The sequence below is a fragment of the Pogona vitticeps genome, chromosome ZW-PAR (assembly GCF_051106095.1).
Source record: "Pogona vitticeps strain Pit_001003342236 chromosome ZW-PAR, PviZW2.1, whole genome shotgun sequence".
NCBI lineage: Eukaryota > Metazoa > Chordata > Lepidosauria > Squamata > Agamidae > Pogona > Pogona vitticeps.
This window is the reverse complement of record NC_135800.1, coordinates 1,352,700-1,376,432: the sequence shown is the minus strand read 5'-3', so window position 1 is coordinate 1,376,432 and position 23,733 is coordinate 1,352,700. Positions and strand designations below refer to the sequence as shown.

General features: G+C 49.5%; 1 protein-coding gene across 6 annotated transcripts; it reads right to left on the bottom strand.

Moving 5' to 3' along the window:
- Positions 1 to 498: 498 nt before the first annotated feature.
- On the bottom strand, positions 499 to 23,372 carry SH3GLB2 (SH3 domain containing GRB2 like, endophilin B2). 6 transcript variants are annotated; one of them, XM_072985159.2, is made up of 12 exons: positions 22,998 to 23,372; positions 15,099 to 15,240; positions 14,477 to 14,605; positions 12,869 to 13,002; positions 11,868 to 11,960; positions 8,394 to 8,456; positions 5,126 to 5,149; positions 3,330 to 3,419; positions 3,105 to 3,205; positions 2,944 to 2,958; positions 2,005 to 2,272; positions 499 to 1,884 (listed from the first exon to the last, which is right to left on the bottom strand). In XM_072985159.2, the coding sequence occupies exons 1-12, from the start codon at positions 23,058 to 23,060 to the stop codon at positions 1,777 to 1,779; spliced, it is 1,230 nt and encodes a 409-aa protein (XP_072841260.2). In that variant the 5' UTR covers positions 23,061 to 23,372; the 3' UTR covers positions 499 to 1,776. The 6 variants fall into 6 exon arrangements, with proteins under 6 accessions (XP_072841260.2, XP_072841261.2, XP_072841262.2 ...); XM_072985160.2 differs by lacking the exon at positions 2,944 to 2,958; XM_072985161.2 differs by lacking the exon at positions 8,394 to 8,456.
- Between the last annotated feature and the right edge of the window lie 361 nt (positions 23,373 to 23,733).

Sequence of the window (23,733 nt, the reverse complement as noted above, 5' to 3'; positions counted from 1 at the left end):
AGTTGCCTCTAACCGGCGTGCAGAGGACGGGGGAGCCCTTTTTCGTTAAAAAGAGGCCGCGGCTGCTGCCTCTTCCAAGACCGGTTCGAACGTCCGAAATTCCACTGCTTTCGTCTCACTTTTTTTTGTACTCCTTGTTCCCTATTTATACAGATTAAAACGTTTCTAAGCAATACCGGAAACGGGGCTTCTGAGTTCTCTCGACGATCGCCACCGGGCCGTCGCTGGGCTTGTCGGTTGAATCCGGGCTTGAATAACTTGAACAGTGGGAGAGAATTTCGGTTGCTCAAGGGCTTGGCCCGACCTGCTTCTAGAGCGACCCAGTCCGGCCGAAAGTGGCTAGGGGGCAAACCCGTGTTTTAGGGGATCTGCCGCCCTGTACGGTCTTAAGCTCCAGATTCAGGCTTGCATGCAGCCTACATAACCGCTGGAGGGGTGGGGACACAGATCCCGCCAGGGGAACAAGCCCATGAAAAAAAAGAGAGAGCAAGGCAAAAGGACAGGCTGAGTGTTTATTGGCAAAATAATAATAATAATAATCGTGTGCTGAGTCCTTGGTCACAACAGGGTAAATTGCAAAAGCCTCAAGAAACGTCAGAAAGAAAAACGGATCGGTCAGCCCACCAGCTTGGAATGGAACGGAGACCTTTGTCCGCCTTAAAAGCAACTTTCCTTGGCCTGGTCCTTTCCCCACATCTACACCCCTCCCAGGAGAGAAATATGGCTTACTGGCCGCCATTTACCCCGCCCCCCCCCAAAAAAAGGTCAGGTGAGGCTCTAGGCACAGGCAGGCTGTCCCTGTTTGAACACATTAAGAGCTTTCCCTGTTTAATTGCTTGTATGCAAGTTGAAAAGAGCAGATGGGAAGCCCGGCTCGTGGGGAAGTGTGTGCCCAAGAAGCATCTCTGGAAACCGCCCTGCCATGAAAATAGTCACCGACTCCCATCCTTGCCCAATTACAGATTCAGAAGATGCAGCGATGGGAACTCAGCAATACGACGGGGTGGAGCGGACGTAGCAAACAGGTTTGGAACAGCTCGTCGGGCCCAAAGGATCACGGAGGCCCTTCGTTTATTTTCTTCCAGGTTTTATTAAGCCCATGCTCGCTAGACATTCGCTTCGGTTTTGTCTGCAACAGCCTAGCCCCCTAATTAATAAAGCAGGATGCGGGTGGAGAACCACCCCCTTCTAAAAGGCTTTGGAAATTCCGCTAGAAATCTTAACGGCGACGTCCCCACCCGCCACAAACTCCGGAGAAAGAACTAAAAGCCAGGCTGACGTCGGAAAATTAAATCAGTGCCACCCACCTCCCTGGGATGCATAAAACGGACAGACACAGAACTCGGAGGGATGGACCCGAGGAAAAAGGCACCGCCGAAGAGAACGCAATTCTAGAAAGTTCCCTCGGCGTGGAACCAAAATGCAGAGCTGCATCAGAGTTAAAAAGAAAGGGACTAGTCCTTAGCAAAAAGCCTGGAGGGGGGAGGGCTTAGATGGCCAAGAGGATCCCTACGGGGTTGGCCACCCGCTGGGATCAATGACGTCCCCGGCATCCTGCAGATGCGAAGGATCGCAACACTTATCATCGCGCCACCAGCTTCTCCGTCGCCCTGCGCCGCCTTCCGTGGATTCAGTGAGAAAAAATCGGATCCTGAAAAGAGAGCAAAATGGTCTCGGGAGAAGTCGTGGTCGGCGTTTTTTTGGGAAGAAAAAGAAAACAACGGTCAGGAGACGGGAGGGGCGTGAGTCGCGTGGAGAGTCGATCCGAACGAGGGCTTAGCTCAGAAGTTCTAAGTAAGTCACGGGCACCTTCCCCTTCTGGTTGCCTCTCTCGCCCATAAGCCAGTCTGGGTCCATTCCTGGGAGGCTGTACACGGTGATCATCTGGACGAGAGAGAGAAACACATATGCACAGGCATGAGTTGAAACGCCACTTCAACGAGGAATCGGGATCATTTATGCAGGGTCTGAAAATGTATATATATATATATATATTTTCCCCACCTCATCCGAAAGCAGAGAGAGCTCAGTGCTGTCGGTGGCTTCGTAGTCATAAAGGGCCCGGGCTTTCCGCGTCCCACTCGCGGGGGGCTTCACGTCGCTGGGGTTCAGGGCTTCTATGGCCGGAGCGCCATCGGGCGCCCCAGCGACGGTGGGCACCACGGGGAGGGTGGGTATGGCTGGGCCCGCGGCCGCAGGCATGACGGTGGGAGAGGCAGTGGCCGGCGGAGGGGACGTGGCCTCGGTGTTGCCCACAAACGTGCCGGGAAGCCTGCCGGAGGTGGAAGAGAGGAAAGCGTTGGGCCTTCCGGCATGTTGTATCGCCACACAATCTACCCATGGACAAATGCAAGAGGATCCTCAGATCTACCACGCGGGATTGTCGTTTTCTCGGATAAAAGCGACTTCCAAGGAATAAATCCCAAACGGAGGGATCCGGAAGCCGGAATCACCTTGGCGGGGGGGCTGGTCCCACGGATCACACAACAACACCCACCCACCCACCCCTGTGACAGCAACTACCAGGCACAAGTCTAAAATGCTGTTTGCCCCCTACAAAGCCCTCAACGGCTTGAGTCCAAGCTGTCTCAAGGACTGTGTCTCCCGTAATCAGCCCATTTGGATGTAAACAACCTTTATTTGCTCCAGCAGGAAGTTAAGAGCAGCTGGCATACAAATATCGTCTCACACACACACACACACACACGTTGGGAGTGTTTTGAAAACTGGTTCTGCACCAAGTCTGAATGGAAGGCTTGCCCTCCTAATGGGCATTTGAAAAAAACCTTGTATAGCATTTGCTCTTAAAATAGCGTTTGGTCTTATCCGCGTTTTTTAGCATCCACTGAATGCTGGGAGTCCTGCTGAATCTGTCACGGACAGCGATTAGAAGAACCCGCTTGACACCCTCCCCACCCTGGGCTGCTCGGGTCCTTTACTCACATTTCTCCTCTGGAGCTGGAAGCCACGGGAAGGGGGTGGGTGGGAAGGAGACACAAGAGAGCAAGAGATCAGCCCTTTTCCAGCAAGCTAAACTTCCAGGTTCGACCAAAACTAACTCAACAACTCAATCCACAGCAACACTGATTCCCAGCCGCCCCTACCTGCCCAGCTGCTTCTGTAGGTCCAGCATGTACTGGTAGCACTGGGCATAGTATGTGGCTTGAGCTTCGGCAAACTCGTGGAGACATCGAAGGTGGTTGACCTGAAAAAGGGGGGGGGAGAGAAAAATCCATCAAGACACACCAGCTAGAGAGACATCCGGTCGTCCCTGCCCTCTCCTTTCCTTCCTGAGAACAAAGCCCATCCTCCTTCCACGGGAAACTCACGTGTGTGCTACTGATCCCTTCCAACAGGAGACGGGTCACTTCGGCCTGCCTGTCAAATTCCGTCTGGGCCATCCGGAGCTCATGTTCAGCCTGAAAGGCGGGGAGGAGGAAATGGGGGAAAAAAGGTGGATATCAGGATGGAAGGCTTTTGATCCTCTAGGTAGATCCTGAAAAACTCTGACTCTAGCGGACACTGTACATCTCATGGTCTCTGGGTCCCTCTAGTAGCCACTTCTGGTAACATCACCTCTAGAAATATATACTTCCAGAATTTTTCTTGCAATATTTTCAGACCATGGATAAGCGAGTCCACGGATATGGATCCCGTGGATACAGGGGTTCTCCTGTATATTACACCTATGACTGGACGAGGGACTTAGTTCACTTCCTTTGGGTTGTAACGGCAACTTCTTAGTGGCAGCTATTGTTCTGTGCGTTGCGTGTGGCCTCACAAAAATGGCCGGGGAGGAAGAGATTGAATGTGGCCGAGGCGTGGGTACTGAGAGAGCAGGAAGGGAAGAGGGTACGATCTGCCCACCCCAAGCCAGCTAGTTATTTGAAAGAAAAGCCAATCAAACGCTTATCATGTGCGGCGTACACAGATCACATGTTTTCCATGCAACACATTCTTAAGCAGCCATCTTTCACCGTGTAACGTGCAAGCAAGGGCCCGCAGTTCATGCATGCATCTCCAGAAGACGGCTTACCTAGGCGGCAAGCTCAGGAGCAACTCTGGAATCCTGACACCCGAGGAGACGTGAGCCCTGAGCTACGAAAACACTGCTTTTGTGTGTCATGTTACGGCCCTTTAGACTTCTGGTGACCCTCTGATTCAAACCGCTTCAACTTCCTTCATCAACTCATGTCGGCTGTGGGAGGCCGGGAGTTCCCCAACACAGATGTTACCGGACTACAGCTCCCACGTTCCTTGAGTCGCCAACGTCAAAGGTGAGGCATCATGGGGACAGTGGTCCCAATAACATCTAGAAGGCCAGGCAATCTCCACCCCTAGTCTATGCGGATGGACGGTAGCTCCCCAGGGTTAAAGAACTTCCCCTATGGCTGCTATTTGCTTTTTTTCAAAGTGGATGTGCCACGGATCGGGCCCGCTCCTCGATGGCTCCTCCCCAAGGAAGGGGGTTGAACTGCACCCACTTTGGGGTCTGGGAACCCCTCAAAATGAAGAGGAGACTGGAGGGGAGGGGAGATGGGGACTGTAGTCCTAAGACTCACTCTCCAGTCACCGGTTGACTCGACTCGTTTTTCCTTTACCCAATGACGCGGACTCGATTTATAACTCAGAACCCTTTCCTTTTTCTCTGTGGGAAAAAAGCTTGTTCTTAATAGGGACTTGAACTCAGGACTTGGTACCCAAGATTTGGAACTTGGTACCAATGACGTGGTCTTGGACTTTTGCTAGTATTCCCTGAGAAAGAGCTGTGGGAACAACAAGAAAGTTACAGCATCTCTCGTGACAGGTTTTAAGAAAGGGCAGGCTACTTAAACCAGGGACCACATAAGAAGTATGGTCTTAAAAGCCCACTGAAAAGATATATAGTTTTTTTTTTAAAGACACAGGCTTTGCCATTGGGAAAAAAAACCAAAGGATTTCACAGGATCGGACCACTCTGCGTGTCAACATCACTTAGAAAATTGTTCTAAAAAGGTCTTCTCGTGGTACGGAACCTATTCTAGGGAGAAAATCTGGAGAACCTGCTGCTCTCTAGCCTCCTCACCACAGACGGACCCCCCTCCAGAAAAGCAACGGGAATGGCCTGAAAGTTGGCGGTACTTACTTTTTCCACCTCGTCACTCCAAAGCTGTTGGGGGGCCACAGAGCAAACAGGGAAGAAGGCAGTCAGCATCGGAAGAGACATCACACAGCAACAATCCCCACAAGGACAACAGCCGGCCGGCGGTGGAGAAACGTCACAGGATTGCCGTCGGGTCAGATGAAGGGAACAAAGCTGGCCAATCCCCCAGCGACGACGGCAGGCAGCTGTGCTCCCCCAGAAGCGGAGGGCTTATCTGGAAACCCCCCCCTTTTCTGTCTCACCCCTCAAATGTCTGTTTGTTTTAAGGATTGCAACGTTCCTCCAGGGAAGTTTCTCGGTGCTGAAGTTACGGCTGTTATGTTTGGGGATGCGGTTTGTGGAAAACTTCCAAGAGACTCACTTCCTACTAGGGAGATGAACTCCAGCAGGCTCTTCCCAGAGGACAATGCAAAGCAGGCGCTATTGTCCTTTATGAGACAACTCTGGGGGATTCGTCCCATTTAATCTGTGACCTGAAATCCTGTCGTAAGACTAGACTTTTCAACTTTGCCCGCTCAGCCCTAGGAGACCCGTTGGGACTTCCTAAAAGCCAGCCTCTACCTCTGACTTGAAACTTAAGCGGGGTAGGAACATTGTACGTATTTCTGAGTTTTTTTTTAATTTAGTAGGTTCACACTGCAGACAACTGAATCTGTGGATACTGATCCCACAGATAGCGAGATCCTACAGTATTTTAATTACATATTGTACAATTTCCAGCAAAGGCCATCGTTATGCGAATTCATCATTGAGCGAGGCACTCGTTAAGCGAGGCACCACTGTATTTACATTTTTTGCACGTTTTAACAATAAGATACTGTACTTGTGAGTCTTTTTGAAGAAAGGGGGTCCCAAGGATAGCAACGACAACAGCACTGCTCGTTAACAGACGTGTCTGTGGAAGAATGGTTGAGCTACGAGAACACACACCCCCAATTCGTGTGAATAGGAAGCTGCCTTATCCAAGAACCGGTCTCCTCCCTGGCTTACACTCACTAGCCCAAATCTCTGGGGTTCAGCAAAACCGTCTGCGCGTCTTTCCTGGGATCCGGCTCGCAGGTTATGAACAAACACACAAACGCAAGACAGCAATATACAACAAATTCAAGCACAGGCAGGAAAAAATAAATACATCGAGAAAGGTATTTAAACTTTCCAAAGGGGTCTTGGGCATTTCTTTCCCACAGCAGACCGTTCTTCCAGCTCCCACACTGGCATGGGCTGTGCGCCAATATTAGATTCGGCTCTTACGGGGAGAGGTAAGATAGAAGGAAGGCATGTTTTCCAGGGGGAAGAACGATCACAAAACACACGATGTATTGTTCTTTTTCAAAAAGCAGCGGGAGGAATTCTAAGTCATATGGATGCCACGGTGGAGTACAAGAAGCTGAGAAGGCCATGGCTTCTCGGGATCAAGAGGGTGGTGGTGAGGAGGGGCAAAGGCGGGGAAGAGTCTCCTTCCAACTTGCAGGGACCTCCTGAGATTCAGAGAAGGTCGTGATATTCCAGGCGTTCGAGAAACGCCGCACGCGAGCCTTCCAAAATACAATGCGGGGGTCCCCAGCATGTGGGGGTCCTCACTCGACAAGTCAAGCTGTGCAAATAGCATTCGGCCCCGTTTGCAGTTACAAAAAAGACCACTTCCTAAAATTGGACCACCGGGTCACCTGTTTATCCCCACTCCTTGCTTTACGCTCACTTCAACCGAGATCTGACAAGGGCTTCTGTCTGCGCTCGGACGCAGAGCTTGACTTGACACTCGGAAAAAGCATCTTGGCCCTTGGGTTCTCTGTCGTTACACCCCCGAAAGGCCCTTCTCTCCCTTCGCCTCTGTCAATTTATGGAGACCCTAACCGTGCCTCCATCGGTCGCAGGAGTGAAGGATGCTCCGTGGGTTCAGAAACCCCACTGCAGAAAAGAAATGCCCGGTGGGGATTTTCTCCATCCGTGGTGGATCGGCAGGGTTTTCCTTCCCACGAGCAGCCCCATGCATTACCCAGCACAGTGATCTAAAAGGGTCTGGGAGGATTTCGCGTGAAAGCAACACAGATACCGCCAGCCCAAGGCCCCAGCTCCATCTCTGGCCGGACATTCGCGCTCCGCGTGCCGTGCACAGTGCGCCAGCCAGACTGCCAAGCAGACAAACACACCCATACCCGAATTCTCACAACGCCATCTCCCGTAAAGCCCAGGAGGTCCTCCGCCAGCCACCCGAGCAGCCAAAGCGAGGCGCTTAAGTTTTCAACATTTTAACGAGAGATGAGACATACCGTGCAATCGGAGGTGGGGGGGAGGTAGAAGCACAGAGAAGAGAATTCAGGTACACTGAATGCAACATGGGGGGGGGGGGGGGACGGGAATATGCAAGGGAGTAGGGTGGGTCACAAGAGGGGGGGCATTTGTCTGCTCTTGTCCACTACAGACTCCCCAGCAGAAATGTCAAACGCTAGACACTGCACGGTCTCTATCTCCCTCTAGTAACCTGTTCTGGTAAATCCACCCTGGAAATACATAGAAATTGGTATTTCTGGGGTGGGGGTGGGGTTGTTTAATATTTTCAGGCAGCGGGTAAGCGTATCAGCGGATACTGATCTCGTGAATGGGGGGGTCCTCTTGTACAATTCAGAATGACAGAAAAGCTGAACGTTCGAGGCTCGCCGACTCTCATGCTCAGATCTCAACTCCATCTCTTCTCCCCGTAAGCCCAGATTGTCCGCTTGTTGCAAAGCAAGACGGCGCAGTTGCTGGACCCTTGAACCCGGGCCGCATTTCTACGCCTCTACTCGACTGGAAAAGCAGTCTTTTCTGCCTGATCTTTCCTTGCAGGGGTCCAGTCCATTGGGGGGGGGGCTGAGGGTGGTTAAACCAGCAAACTAGCACCCCGGAAAAAAAATCTTCCCTTTCGTTCAGACGGAAAGGAATAGGAAAAAGTGACCAAGCTGGGGAGAGAGTGGGGGCTTGGTAAATCTTAGCCATCATTGGGGTTTGCTCAACCACGGAAGCCTTGTGAATTCTCGACCGGCCTGCTCATGTCACCCCGAGCATCCTTACCTGCAAAGCCCCCCAGAAAGCCCAGGATGAGGGTCATGGGGGGGCCCACAAAAGGTCCTTGGCACGTTAAAATGTTGAAAACAGCGGCAGGGGGAGAGTTCATGATGGGATTATTTTGGGGGGGGTGGGCAGGAAGAGGACAGAAAAGTCACAGCAGGAATGCCTATTGGCGGGGACGGGGGAGAACGTTTGGTCTTACCGCCGATGCGCTGGCAGAGAGAATGTAATTACGTGGTCTAGTCTCATTAAAGTCGGGCACAGCCTAAGGAAGGGGGGGGGGAATAGAGTTTAATATACACAGATCATCTCAAAGGGCCATCGGGGGACACCCACACTCTGGAGGAGATCCTCGGCCTGGCTAGCTCAGGCGTTGTTCTCGGACTACAACTCCCAGAAGCCTTCACCCCTCGCTGGGCTGGCTGGGATCTCTGGGAGTGGTAGTCCAAGAACATCTGGGGGGACCACCGTAAGGAACTCCGGTGCTATCTAAAAGCTATGTCCAACTTTTTAGGTGAAGATTTTTTAAAAACCGCCAACAGGCCAGGATGCCAAGATGACTTTGTAGACAACCAAGTTTTAGCCATAACCCCTTTTCTGCACCGAGCGGGCTCTGTAAATTGTGTGCCATGGAAAATGTTATGTTCTAGGTCCCAGATGCAAAATCTATATGTGATTTGTGAACTATATGTGAATTGTGTGTCTCCCAGTGAATGCCAACGTAGGAAGACTTTTCTTAGAGTGTGTGTGTGTGTGTTTCTACATAGAAACACTCAAACGCAATTCCCCCTGGGCCCTCTTTTGGTGCTGCGCTGGGACCGCAGACCTCTCAAAGGGCCCCAGAAGTTTGGGGGGCCCAGCGAAGAATCCCCCTCACATCCCCTGACCGTTAGCCGGGGGCTCCCATCGGCTGTCCGAGCCGGGCTGCTGCGTTAGTACAGGTTAACCCTTGCAAAGTTCTCTCTGCGTCCGAAGTTTGGGGTAAAGCACCTAATGAATGACTCTGCCGTAGTAAATCGAATAAAGCAAACGAGGCGGAAATCAACCCCCTCCCATACCATGCCCTACCTCACAGGGCTGTCAAATGTGTGTGTATTTGTATGTGCACCTTAGTGTGATCGGAGGTATACCCGGATTAAAAAGATGTGTGTGAATGGGGGACAGAGAAACAGAATCCAGCTACCCGGAAACAGAGGGTGAGCATGGTGCAGAAAGCGAAGAATATTTCCACCACAAAGTTCAACCTCTGACTGATGCAAGCCACAAACCATTCTATCTTTATATTCTTCGTGTAATGCTCATTTGTTCTTGGACAGACATACCTTGACCCAGAGCAAGAACTTCTAAAGAAATGAATGGCAAATTCTGCCCCAAGAGTGCAGCAGCATGAATAGAGTAGGACCCCCCTCCATAACTATGGGGGATTGGGCCCAAGCCTTTCCCCTGTGGATGCTGAAAAATGCAGATTATATATATATATATATATATATATATATATATATATAACACTATACACTATACATATCATAGTCTCTGGCTCTCTCTAGTGGTCACTTTTAGAAATATATATTTCTAGGATTTTTTCTTGTAAAATTTTCAGACTGTGGATAAGTGAATCAGCAGATAAGATAGTCCTGTAGATTGAATGGTCTTTGGCTCCCTCTAGTGGCCAGTTGTGGTAATGACATTGTGGAAATATATTTCTATGGTGATAGCCTGGTCTCTGGCTCCATCTGGTGGCCAGTTTTGGTAACTCCATCATTAGAAATATATATTTCTAAAATATAAATTTTTTTTAAAAAAAATCAGACTGTGGATAAGTGAATCAGCAGATACTGAGCCCACAGGTAAGGGGGTCCTACTGTATACACATGGCCCGGCTTGCTTCTCCCTCCCACAAATGCACCTCTTGAGCAACCCTTTCAAGAGGTTTCCAAAATGGAAAAGACTGCACTCTTGCAAGAACGTGCAGGAAGACGGCCAGCCAGCGGTTTCCATTGCAGGTCGGACTCTGCCCCCCCAACACCTGCAATGTCATTCCCCCCCCCCATTCAAAGGGCACCCTTTGGGGGGGAGAGTCCCTGCTTGACAACAGGAATCCCCTTTTTTTAAATTAAAAAAAAAAGGTTCTCAAAAAATGAAATAGGAACAATGAAGAAGCATTTTCAGGTCAAAAGCCACAGCACTAGTAAGGCAGGATCATACTCACATCTCCCTCACACTGAGCCAAATCACAGAAAAAAAAAAACAAAAAGACAGAATAAAACGAAGAGGTTAGTGGACAAAACAGCAGCAACGGGAAGGATCAGAAATTCAGAGGTTAGGCGCGAGGGCAGGGAAAACCGAACCAGGTCAGGTCAGCTGCAAACATCTGCCAAGAGGATATCAGGAGGTCAAGAGCCAGGAATCAGAAGGGAAGCCTCCGGTGGGGGGGGGCACAATAGCGGGGTCGGTTAGAGAACACAGTCCGAGGGGAGCCAGGCTTTGTTTGGTTTCAGTGGAAAAGGGGGTCAGGAAGACGCTGGCGTGTGAAATAACCTACAGAGTTAGAACGGTTTCATACCACTGCCACCTGCTCGCTGAAAAATTCAGATTATAGCAAATGCTGTTTTAATCGCGAAGGCTATACAGAGATCTACAGACTGGTCTCTGGCTCTCTCTAGTCCTGGTAACTTCGTTTTTAGAAATCTGTATTTCAAGGATTTTTCTTTTCATCTTTTCAGGCCGTGGATAAGTGAATTAGTGGATACTAGTCCCTCAGGTAAGAAGGTCCTACTGGACCGTCTGTTTTTTACTTTTTAATTCTTCCATTTCAATATCAGAAGGGCAGACTGTCATAATTTGTGTGGAAGCGAAGAAGAGGGAGCCCTTTCGGTTTCCCATCTTGGACAGCGACCCCTTTCTTCCCCTAGAATTTCTAAGGCAAGGAGGGATCTTTGGGGCAAGTTTCAGTTCTAATCAGCAGGATCTGGGCTTTGACGTTTGTATGACATTCCTTTTGTTCCTCAAATACAAATACAGTATAGTAAGGACCCCTATATCCGCTGGAGATTGGTTCCATGCTGCCCGAAAACCACAGATAATAGCAAACACTCTATACATAGCATGGTAAAATAAAAAATAAAAACAGGGAATTTTTTACATTTTCACATGCATTAACAGAACTGGCCATTAGACAGCACTAGATAGCACTTCATAGCATGTTCTCTGGTTCCATCTAGTGGCCTGTTCTGGTAGTACACATGAAAATAGTTTTGTTTTGCTTTTCCTGGATTTCCCCCCCATTTAATATTTTGAGACTGTGGATAAGTCAAACCGTGGATGCTGATCCCGTAGATATAGGGGTCCTGCTGTACTCATCCTAGCAACTGGACTGTGGCAGAAAAGGAAGCACCTAACTCTGGACAAGCTCTCGTTCACGGTTTGCCCCTCGCCGAGGGCAGTTCCCGAGTCCGGTTTGGAAGTGAGGGAAGGACGGGGGGCAGGTGGGAATTCACAGACGCCGCGTCTCTCTTTCCCTCTCTCTGCAGGGACACTCCATGCAATACAGAACAGATTCAGGCCCACCAAAGGAGAGAAACGGAACACATGACTCAACCTCTCACATGCATATGAGCAAAGAGCAGGTGGGTGGCAGGAACAGTGGGGGCATATTTGGAAGACAGAGGGGAGTTACCGCTGCTTTCGCTTCAGCCGCTTTGGCTTTCTTCAGCCTGGCTTTGCAAGCGTCCAGATCCAGGCGCCGGTTCTGCAAAATCCGTCTCTCCTTCTGGAAACACAAGAGAGAAAAAGGCCCGTGAGCCGCAGGGAAAGCGGCCAGCGTCGCATATATCGCTGCTCAGAACACCATAAATGTAGCGCCGAAGGGACCCTTTGCAGCCCACATGGAAAACAACCCCCCCCCCCCCCCCGATCGTTCCTCGGAACTGGCCCCGGTTTGTCAGCATCCTTCAGTGCGATATCTTTATCAGAAACGCATCTCAGATCCCCGGAAACGTGCAAATGTTCAAAAGCCCTCAACCGTTCTTCTGTGTGCCGAGAAGGAAAGAAAAGCTGCAGGGAAGGGAATCGGGAGGGGAAAGAGGCGGCTTTGAACACAAAGCCCGCAGGCTCAGATTCAAATTCCAATCTCCCAGGTGGCGTGATGGGTTTCTGGCCGCATCCGGGCCGGCCTAATAAGGGTATGAGAGTGATAAGGATTTTAGCCACTTCAGCAGAAGGCAGTCACCCGGGGCGTAAAACGCGCGGAAGAATTTCCCATGTTAAATGACTGCAATCTAGGACTAAAAACTCATGGGGGGGGGGCTTTTGATCCAAAAGGGTCATTGGAGAGATAAAAGCGTCCATGAAACTTTTGGCTAGGATCCCGCCATGACCGTCTCCGACACGATCCGCGGATCTTTCCTGGGTGGCTTTCGTCTGCACAGAGGGGGTGACGCTGTCGATGGATATTTCTACACACCTTTGCTTCAGAGCGGAATCTCCCACGCCTCCCCTCTTCCCTTCACCGTTCCATTCAGGAACAAGGGACCAGCCAATTTATTTTTTTTTGGGGGGGGGGACTCTTAGGATCTCCTGGCTTCCGGGGGATGCGCCCAGGAGAGCCACAGAGATCGGGCGAAGAACCGATCACACGCGCCCTGAGATGGGACCGCCGGCCGACGCTGTGCCACGTACCGAAATGGTTCGCCAGTCCCCTTCCAGGAAGTTGCGCAGGGGCGTCAGGAAATTGATGGAGGCCGAGTGGATGAAGTCCCTTTCTGCCCCGCCCAAGCGGCGCTCGGTTTCCCCGACTTTGATCAGGGTCTTCCCTACGAGAAACAGCAAGCGACGGGGCATGAGGGGCCTGCATGGCATTCATTTTTACACACACACACACACACACACACACACACACACACACACACAGAGTCTTGGCTTACTTGTGGAAGGACAGCCAAGACGGGGCCCAGCCTGGCTTCCAGTGGCATAGAGTTCCAGAGACTAAAGGAGCAGCCACAGGGAAGGCAGGAGGTTCTACTGTAATTAATTCGTTGCAATTCACGACCACAGTCTACACAATTACACTTATAGTGGTGTAATTCCATAATCAGATTCTGGCTGCTCAAAAAAAACAAAAAAACAAAATAAGTCCATCCCATTTTTCAGCCACACCATTTCCCCATGAGGTATAGTTTTCAGGCTGCTGGTGGGGTGAGGGGGAAACCAGTCCTGTCCACTCATCATTTAAGGCAAAACTTTTTTTTAAAGCTTTGTGTTTTTCTATTTCACACTGACTCACAATGCGGATCAGAAGTGATTTCTTCCCGCCCGAGCAAAAACAAAACAAAAACATATTTGCAACTGTTGTCTGAACAGCTTGCGTGCCGTAACATGGGATCTGTTCCCCTCCCTACATGCACACTGCAGCATTTCCACTGCTGTTGTCCTCGCTCGGCACACCAGCCAAAAGTGCGCACGCGGGGGGTGGGGGGTGGGCAGTCAGTGATCACCCGGCAATAATCAGAGGCAGAGATCGTTAACGAAGCCCGGAGGTCTGGAATGGATTTGGCAGGAGCCCAGCCAGAATTCAATTGAAAAGCAACCGAGAACAAGTGCGTTTATATCCAATTTGGAACCACCAGACATCACTGGAGGTCTGTCCTGCTTGCGAGAAGTTCAATTACGGAGATCGAGAAAGCAGGACCGGGAAGAAGAAAAAAAGAAGCAGGAGAGAGAACTCTGGAGGGGAGCAAAGACGACGGCGGATTAGAACGTCTCTACCATCAATTTCAACAAAATGGAAAAAGAAGATCTAAGAAAAACCAAAAGTGTGCTTTGATTCCGATGCCTCCGTAACAGGAGGAGAGGAGGGAGCAGCAAAAGAGGAAGGCCAAAAATGAGATGCCATGACTCCATAAAAGAACGATGGCCTTAAAATTGTAAGATCTGAGCAGGCAGGATGCTAACGATGACCACCACAAGGCCTCGTCGTTAATTCGCATTTTTGCCGTAAGCCTTTCCAGCTGCGGACACCTCCCCTTGCAGAAGAAGCTTTTATGACACAAATGCCTTGTTTCGTTCCCATTTTTTAAAATGAAATCTCGGAGCGGTTTGCCACTGCCCCTGCCAGCGGGAGGGAGGGGCACCCAAGAAGCACACGTCGAAGGCTCTCGAAAAGGATCCAGAAAACTCCGAAGAAGGGTCACTGGAAGCCAGAATGGGCTGGACGGCACACAAAGACACACACACACACACACACACACTCGGTGAAACAAGGACCCTTCCCACCTCCCCGGGACTCACCATACGGAGACTGCGGTCCGAAATCGTTGGCCGCCTCAATCATGTACTGCGCCAGGAGCTCCCCGTTGGTGACGCGAGAGGGCACCTTCCGGTCTAGCTTCTCGTAAAGGAACTCCTCAACTCTGGCACCTGGAAGGAGATCAGATCACGTCAGAAGCGCCGTAGCAGGAGCTCAATAAAATTCCCTGGAGGATACCACGATCCTACACTATTATCTCTCAAGACCTGCTTCCCAAATCTTTCCGGTACGATCCTAGTATCCACAGGAGGGGATTGGTTCCAAGCCCACCGCAGATGCTGGAAACCGTGGATAACAGCAAACCCTGTATGTACATAGCATGGTATCTCTCTTACTGTATAGCCATAACTCTGGCCAAGACAGAAGCATCACCCTAACCCCTTCTTTGAACCATCTGCTGTTTCAGTGCCATATTATCATCCTTAGACATTTTTCACAAGCCACCCCAAAGTTCTCGGTGGCTCAAGGGTAGCCTCCAAAAAGGTTAAAATAATATGTCCAGTCCAGCTTCCCCCTCCAACAAACGAATCAATGAATCAGCATCTCAGCATTAAATGAAAACAAAATTAATTAAGTGCTCCAGGACCAAAAATACAGTCTTACTGGGGTTTGGCTGTAGCAAGACTTCAGTCTGACGCAAGATCTTCTCTGTCCAGTTCTTGGTGGTGTCTGCTCGGGCCAGGAGGTTTTCAAAGTGGGCGTCCAATTCAGTCTTCTCAGCCTGGCCAAGCTTCTCCTCCGTGAACTGCAGCGGGAGAGCAGAGAAAACAGATTAAAACGGGACCGTCCGCCAGAAAGAGCCCTTCGTTCGGCTTATTGAATTTCCCTCTATGCTACAGAAATCCAGTAAAAGCCGGAGAGACCACATTCCAAGCCTCGATACCAACCGCAAAGCCTCAAGGTCCAGAATTGGCAAAGAGATAATTTCAAAAGCAAATTATGGGCGAGACAGGTAGAAGCAGCCGGCCGACACGTGGATTTTAGAAAGGGCCATAAATCCATTTATGGAGCGCTCTGTCCATAGTTTCAGGAGAATCAGCAGATCCCTGCTTCTGTATTCTAAAAATCCAGGGTCCTAAACACCATGTATTTTTAAAACTCATATATTTACAGGTCCTCATCATTTTACAGCACATCATAGGCCTTCACCAGCTCCCCCGGAAGGCTACAGATTCTGGTCACCGGGGAATTTTAAAAATCCTCTTAAGAGTTTTTATCACAACAGCTGGTTGTGTCCCATCATGAGCGGGGGAAAAAAAAGATCCATGTAAGAGCCTGTAATAATTAGAAATTTACGGAATCTATGACGAAACAGAGAAGGGATAGGAGCCAGACACAGCAGGTTAAACCCAATTGCAAAGGTTTGGGGGTATGTTCTTAATAAAAGGGAAATAAACTAAGAAATCAGCACTGATTTAGCACTGGGAAAATATTGAAGAGAAAAATATTTCTGGACACACGCTTCCTATTCTGTGGAGTCTGCTTGGAGTAATAAATTTCTATCTCTCATGCAGAACAGGAAAAACAACTTTACAGGCTGGCTTTTATCTCGGAAGGTGTTAAACTTTGTCAAATATTAAAGAAGGGGGAAAGAGTAAAACACATTTTAAGGAGGATGATATAACAGGGCTCTTATCTGGGTATGGCTTAAGCAGGAAAGCATGTGAAAAACAACCCATCCAGTTCTTAACGATAGGATCCTCTAATCAATTATCTCAGATTGTTCCTAAATAGCTTATAACGGTGAGATTTCTGGCGTAGCTGACTGTTTATGTCCGGATATTAATCCCTTCCGGCCTGTATTACGAAGGGCAATTTAGTTATCGTTTGTGATGCTACAGAATGGCGTGGCAGAATGAACTCCTTCGTACTTTTAAAGATAGGCTTTGATGAATATTTTTCTGGTTCATTGAAACTCTCCCAACATGTGCTAAATTTGCAGATCAGCGGCGGCGTTACGCAAATTTATCGGATTGTTTCATTGATCCTAAGGACGCATCCTCGCCGTCTGCAAAACCACCCGGACTCCTACCGTAACTGTACATTTGGCATTTCGGAGTCTGCACACAAACACATGCCCGATTTTTTTTTTCTTTTGGTTTTCTGTTGCAGCCGCCGCCGAGGCTAATCGGCAAAACCTTTTGGGCAGGCGGCCAGTTTTCTCAGGAGCCTCTTAAAAAGCTCGAGGCTTCGACAGCTTTAGGGGGTCGGGTTGCATTCTGGAGAGGACGAGCCGTGAAAAAGCCATCAAATTTTAAAAAGTGAGAAGTTTTGGAAGGAACCCAGTGGAGGCATAAGACTGAAATAGCTCAATCACAAATGACTATCCTTCCTTCCAAGCCTTTGAATTCAAAGAGAAACAACCGCCCCCTCTGTTGAGTGTTCTGTCCCTCTCTTTGTCGGTTAGTGGCTGTTGCTTCTTTGCTGTTAATCTGCTCGGCTGGGTGCTCGTATGCGGGCAGCCAAGAAAGCAATATACACACGGGTCTCTAACTCCAAGCAACTGTAAACAGACGGAAGTTGTTATTCTTTTCCTTACAAAAGTCTCAGAGTTATCGAGACATTAAGTGCCAGTTAATGAAGAAAAGGGGTGGGCTATTGGGGTGAACTTGAAGCTATGTAGGAAACATTGTAGAACCCCGCAGAATCCTTCCTCAAGACCCATGTCCTGAAAATGCAAGGAGAAAAAAAGTTGATTGAATCTCGTGACTCATGTCCACTCCATCAATATTCTCTGTGTTATCTCTAGATGGACAAAAAAAAGAGGAATCGTCTGGACTGTAGATTTGCTCCTGTGCACAACGAAGGGGACCGAGCGCTCGGATGCTGCGGGTTGGTATTAGGGACTTAATTCCCCTACTCATGATTCCAAGGTTCAGGCCGTTTGTGGGCGCCCGATGGGGCTACCTGTGTCCGCAGGTAAGCTTCAGAGTCCAAAGGGGGGAAAAACGGTCTCTATTTTCAGCGCCGGAGAAGCCAGAGCGGTGTTTGTGCCGGTGGCCATGAATAATGCAGACTGGCCTCTGCAGCCGTGGGAGGAGGCGGGCGAGGGAACCGCATCCCTCCAGATCAACATTTCACGCTGGCGTTGAGTTTCTGTGGGGCTGCAAAGGGGAGCCAGCGGTGGAGGGAGGGAGGGAGAGGAGGTTAGCCCTCGGCTGAGCACTTAGGCGCCTCGTCGGCAGAGAGAGCAGCCGGTACCTCGCTGCCTCAATCAACGTGGGTCTCCCATCCCCTCTGGGGGACCGTTTCCCCTCCTAAATGGGAAGGCAGCTATCTTCCTCCGCCAGACCAAGTTTCGTCTGTCAAGGTCTGGCCAACTGGGAGGGGGTCGGAGGGCTTAGCGAAGGCTGAGCTCTGCCCAAGCTTCTGGCTTAGAAAAAAAAAGAGAAGCTCTCCCAGCTAGCACTGGGGCAGGAAGAGGAAGCTGGGTGGAGAGAGCTAGGCCTAGCTCAAGACCTCCTGCTTAAGGCCCTTCTTCTGCCAGGCGAGCCGTACTTTGGCCTCTGTACGGTACAACTCCCACCAGAAGGATGGAATTTGTAGTCCAACAAATCCAAAAAAAATCTAATCCCTACGACTCTCTCCGGCTGGCTGGTGGGGGGGGGGGGGAAGCAAGGCTTGGATTTTAAGAGAAGCTGCACTAGCAAATATCTTGTCCACAGAGAAGTTTGCATCTAGCGTGTTTCTTTATCCAGTTACAGAATTCCTCTAGTGGCCAGTTCCAACAAACACACTCCGGAAATACACATAAAGTAGATATTTTTTGGGGGGTGGCGGGCCTATGGTCATTTAGTGTTTTCAGCCTGTGGTTAAGAGGATCAGTGGATACTGATCCCACGGATAGGGAGATCCGAGTGTACCTTGCTGCTCCATTCTGTCCCCAGTGCTAAGCATTTAAAGAACCTTTCTAAAGGTTCCTCTTGCCCTAAGCTATCTTGCTCCCCTTAAAAAATTAGAAATAATTACACCTCTAGTTAAGGAAGGTGGAATGTTATTCTACAAACCAATCTGAAGTGGAAGTAGCAGATTAATTGCTATTTATAAAAATCCCCCCCGTCTCCCTGCTGATAGCAGGCAGCTTGCAGCCTACGCACAGACCGAAAGTCTGCTGGTTTTTCTTCCGAATTTCCCCTTCCCAGCTGATCACCCGCATAAGACGGTAGAAAACCATCACTGGGAAACGTTGGTATGGGTGGGAATTTGTTTGCTTCTGATACAGATGTATCAGAAGTCACATCCGGCACAAGGTTTAATAAAAGCCACATAGGATGGAAAAACATGTGATGACACACACAAAAAGGTAAGCCCTGGGCACGAACTGGAAAAACGGGTGGTTCGTGATGGCTCGTGGCGAACCACGAACCCTCGGGAAAATGAACCGATTCGCAGTTTGTTCCCCTGGTGGGGCATCTACCTGCTCCTTTCCCATCGCCCGGCTGCCCGCTCATCCCCTTCCCATGGCCCCCCCACCTGGTTCTGCGGCCGCCACCACACTACACAGAACGAAGTGCCCAAGGGGGGAGGAAAGTTCGTGCTTCTTTTTGCTTTGACAAAACGGGATTCCCCAAACCGGCTCGCGCACCGAACCACAAACCCTCCTGATTCGTCCCTTGCTCAAGGCCATGCCGGCCGGCTCTTTTTCCAGGAGAAGAATCAAACTCCCAACCTCTGGCTCCGCAGCCAGAGATGCTGAAACCACCAATTCAATTTTTGTTAAAGTCAGAAATAATATTATTTCCTCTTTCTGGGAACCTGCAAGAGCAGGGATTTTTTCTATCAAAATAAGGCACATGACTTGTTTTCCTGCCCTCTCGCACTAAAAAAACAAAACTGGAAGTGACCTTCTGGTCATTTCTGGGTGTGATTTTTATTCTCCGGCGCGGTGCAGCCGACAGCAAATTCTCGGGGTGGAAAACTGGATGGAAAACGCATTCTCGTCTGTTTTCTATCCACATAACAGGCTGGGCTCCTGTCTTTCATGGTGGTTTTGTTTTTTTTCAAACCCCAGGTATACATACATACAAACATACACCAGATCCTGCCCTCTTTTTCTCATGCAAGTCACAGACCGAAGTACAGGAGGGCTGCATTATAAATTCCAAGCCCTCTCGGTTGCTGAAAAGCGCAGATAATAGTAAAGTTAGCCTTTAAGGTGCCACCACGTTTTCGCCTCTTTTTTAACCTTCCGATTTCTGTTTTGCTTTTATCTGTAGAGTTCGAAGAGCGACTGAACTCAACACGGGCTGACCCACAACGTGGTTAAAAATCGATTTTGCTATCACAATCACTATAACCGCTTCGGGTGCTACTCGGGGCAAAAGCAGAAAGCCGTTCAGGAGGGACGCCGGCTTTAAGAAACATTAAAAAACCCGCAAGCAAAAAAAAAAAAAATATATGAGAAGATATTTTGGTGCCTGAAAGATGAAAGGCTATCGTTTAATGCAAACTTTCGGGGAAGAGCGCCACTTCTTTAGAAGGCCTCAGAATCAAAATACAGATATAAAATTATCTACTGTGGTTCGATGGCGTCCGATTTGCACCGCTCTCTAGGAGAGAATTTGAGTAAACTTGCCGAACGAGAAACTTCAAGGGCAAGCCACGGAGATCTGATTATCGGCACACCGTGACCCCCTGCTTCAATGGCAATTTCGTTTACAACTTTTTGACCTCGGACAGCAGTGTTCGTTCACCTTCTAATCGTTCTTTCGGCTGCCACACCTCCAACATCCAGAACACCCTTGTTCTGTTTGAGACCAGAAGCCTGGCCCCAGAGATCTATGGGGAAAGGAGCTTGTAATGCAGCACTTAAGCGCTTTTCTTGGGGGATGAGTTACGACAGAAGGTCCATCGTCATGGGTCTTTTTAAAGGAGGAAGACGGGATCAAAAAAAATTAAATAATGCCTCCATGAACACCAATACTGTACGTGCATGAAACCAGAGGGCCAATTTTGAGAAGCAGACACCTTTCGGGGGGGTAGCCCAAGACCTAAGGAAGGTCCACACGATCAAGCCACATCATTTATTTCTGTGTCTTTTGATAGCATTCTTGTCTTGTCTCAATCGAGGTTCCCAGAGCCATTTTAAACACATTGGGAAGGACGCATTTATTGCTATTGTTTGTCGTGTTTTTAGATGGTGGGTTAAAATGTAGCTAGCTGCTATGTCTTTAGAAGGAAAAAAACAAACAAACAAACCCAAACACTTGATTTCCTAAAAAGCTCTAAAAATATACACAAAACTATCTGAAATTTTTCCCCTCTGTAGTCCTTTTGAACCCGGAACAGTGTAGCAAACACTTCATGCAAGAGATCGTTGACGTTGATTTAGCATGTAACAAATGTTTGGTTTTAAAACCACTTGGTTAATAAATACACAACCGCCCCTGGCATGCCCTGTCTGTGTGTCAAGACAGGCGAATTCACCCAAATGTAACGAACATTTTTAGATTAAAGCCAGAATATCCTCCGATCTGGGCCTTTGGAGTAAACAGCATGCAGATTTCAGAATTCCGCAACCCTGAAAGGCAGAATTCTGCAAGCAGGCTACCTGTCAATGGAATATTTCTGTCTCACAAAGCATATTATTGTTTAGGGTAGTGAGTGGGTGAAAAGCAGCCACTCCCCGTGGAAGGCTCGCCACATTTCTCCTGAAATATAGGGTGCCCCAAAGCTGGCTTTTCTGCACAGAACGATGCTTTGTCCTTTTATTCATTTTACTACTACTAATAATACACAACTAAACAAGAGATTCAAAGAACATTGAAAAAGGAACAAATTTAAGTCAAAATGCAAGACGCGAAATACGTACACACTGCCTCGTGCTCCCAGAATGATGCTTTCCCACTGGTCTATGAATTCCGAGAATTAAATCCACTTCCCCCCCGTCATTAAAAAATCCTGGGAAAAGTTTAAAGGATGGAGCAGAGCAATGGAAGGCCTGCGGATCCCTCCGCAAGAAGGGTCCAAGGGCCGTTCTAAGGCCGACTGCGGCCATCACCCATCTTGCAGATGCTGCCCAAGTTTACAATGATTTATTATTTCATCCCGTTGATTCGTATATCACCACCCCCCACGAGTGCCATGCACTATTGTGGGCGGTTTGCACCGACAGATAAAAATACGATCATCCGCGAGAAGCACACCCTAAATTCGAACCATTAGTAACGGAACCGTTCAGGTCCATTTCCTATCCGAGGCAGGACAGGGGGGGTTAAAACCAGGCAGGGTCAGGGTGGAAAGCCGGAAAAGCGGTGTTTTAAGGAGCCTCCTGAGCATACGCAGGGAGAGGTTCCAGTCTTCGTGCCACGGGGAGCTGGCGCCACAACATTGGGGCCACCACCAAGAATGGATGACCCCACGTGGATGATTTCTGGGCCTGGCTCCCCCAGAGGAGCTTAGCCGGGGAGGATATCTGGTGGCTCAGGCTGATGACACTGGGGAGAGACATTTCTTACAAACTTAGAGAGAAATAGAAAAATAGGACAAGCAGCCATTTATTTATTGGGACAGAGGCAGCAAAGTGTCCCAAGGCCTTTCCACAGGGAGACACGCCATTCGCCACCCCCTCCCCTCCCGCACCAAGGTTGCGCTTCAGTTCATTACGTGTGCGCGCTCTGCGTAAGGGAGCTTCTCCCGTGGGTGTCAGGACAGAAGCGACATCCCTCGTGCTTTATGGAGCAAGCGACGTACACTAGGACGGGGGGGGGCTTGCACTCTGGAAAGCCTGGGCCAAATCACTCTTTCGGTGCAAAGAGAAAGGCAGGATCGGGACCCGCTTCCCGGAACAGCTGGCCTGGTTGCAGGAGATGCGTAGGACATGCATGAATGCCTGGGGTGGGGTGGGGTGGGGTGGGGAGACACTGCAGCGAAGTTGTCAAGGAAAGAAATTTATTTTTCTGGTACAGGGTGCAAGACTCAAGCCCTTACTAGCAAACCACACAAGACACCAAACTCACACCTTGCTGTTTTTTTTTTTTTTACCTTCCCTGGGGGAAATAAAAAAACAACAACCCAGCCATCATACAAAGCCACCTGCCTCGCTTCGAGACATATCCCTGTTTTCCCAGGTGACGGGGGGGGGGGGGAGATAAATGTTGGAGAGGAACCGAAATACAGAAGGTTCCGAAATTTAAAAAGGTTTATTGAGCTGGAGTAGAGGGAGAGATAGAGAGAGAAAATATATATATATACAGATTTGTCCAATGCATTACAGGGCCATCCAGGGAAGCTGGCTGGCCTTTGCGCCTCTGGAGGAAAGGAAAAAAAACAACATCCAGGGGTGGGGAAAGTGGAAATTTAAAATCAGGTGCAATTACAAGCCCAGCTGAAGGATGGTTTCCATTTGCAGCCAAAAAAATAATAGTAAAAAAATGCAGTTCCACAACTCCCCTCCCCGCAAAATGCAATTCAAGGAAGATGATGGGGGGGGGGAACACCCGCCCAAAAAAATTCAAGGCAAAACGATTTGGGGATACCTGCTCCACCTGGGGCTTCCCTTACCTGGACCGCTCGGGTGAAGAAAACGCCCGCATCGGAGGCCAGTTTTTTCATGTTGAAATCCATGGGCGAGGCAGGAGGGGGGGGGCAGGAAAAAAAAGGAAGGAAGGAAGGAGAGGCCGAGAGAGAAATAAAAATAATAATAATAATGGGATTTAATCTCGCTCAGACGCAGCCTCTCTTTCTCCCTCCTCCCCGGCGATGCGATGCTCCAGACTCCCCGCCCACCTCCTGCTCCCCAGGAAGGTCTGATCCGGAACACGAGAGGGATGGAGGAAGGGAGAGAAAAAAAAACACACAACACAACACACACAACCAAAATCCAGAGGCAAACCACCTCCCAGCCAGCTCGGTCGAGAGGCGCCCTCTGGCAGCTGCTTAAAAGCGTCCTTTCAAACAAATAAAATAAAATAAAAATTCAGAGTTGGTTGGGGTGGGGACTACAGTTTCCAGCAGCACCCCCCCCCCTGGTTGGGGGAGTGGGGGAATTGTAGTCCAGAAAGAGACGCACACATAGAGAGAGGCGGGGGATGATGACCTACATGGCAATGTTTCCATCCTGCCTTGGGGGAAAAAAAGGAACCTTTCCGGGGTCCGAGATGCCCATCGTTAGGGCCGGGAAGCACAGCCGTGTTGGAGAGACGGGACTAAGGCGGCCTTTCGGGTCTGCAAAAGCAGGGTGCCCAAGGGAGCCTGGGCGGCAATGTAGAAATGGACTAAAGTGGAATCCTGTGTTGAT

What these genes read in the sequence shown, in the direction of transcription:
- SH3GLB2 (XM_072985159.2), bottom strand. Translation starts at nt 23,060, where the DNA reads ATGGATTTCAACATGAAAAAACTGGCCTCCGATGCGGGCGTTTTCTTC. An exon ending in CTTGCTACAGCCAAACCCCA is followed by an intron (nt 14,606 to 15,098) that starts GTAAGACTGTAT and finishes ATCTCCTTCCAG; the next exon opens with GTGCCAGAGTTGAGGAGTTC. An exon ending in CGGCTGAAGCGAAAGCAGCG is followed by an intron (nt 8,457 to 11,867) that starts GTAACTCCCCTC and finishes CCCCTTCCTTAG; the next exon opens with GCTGTGCCCGACTTTAATGA.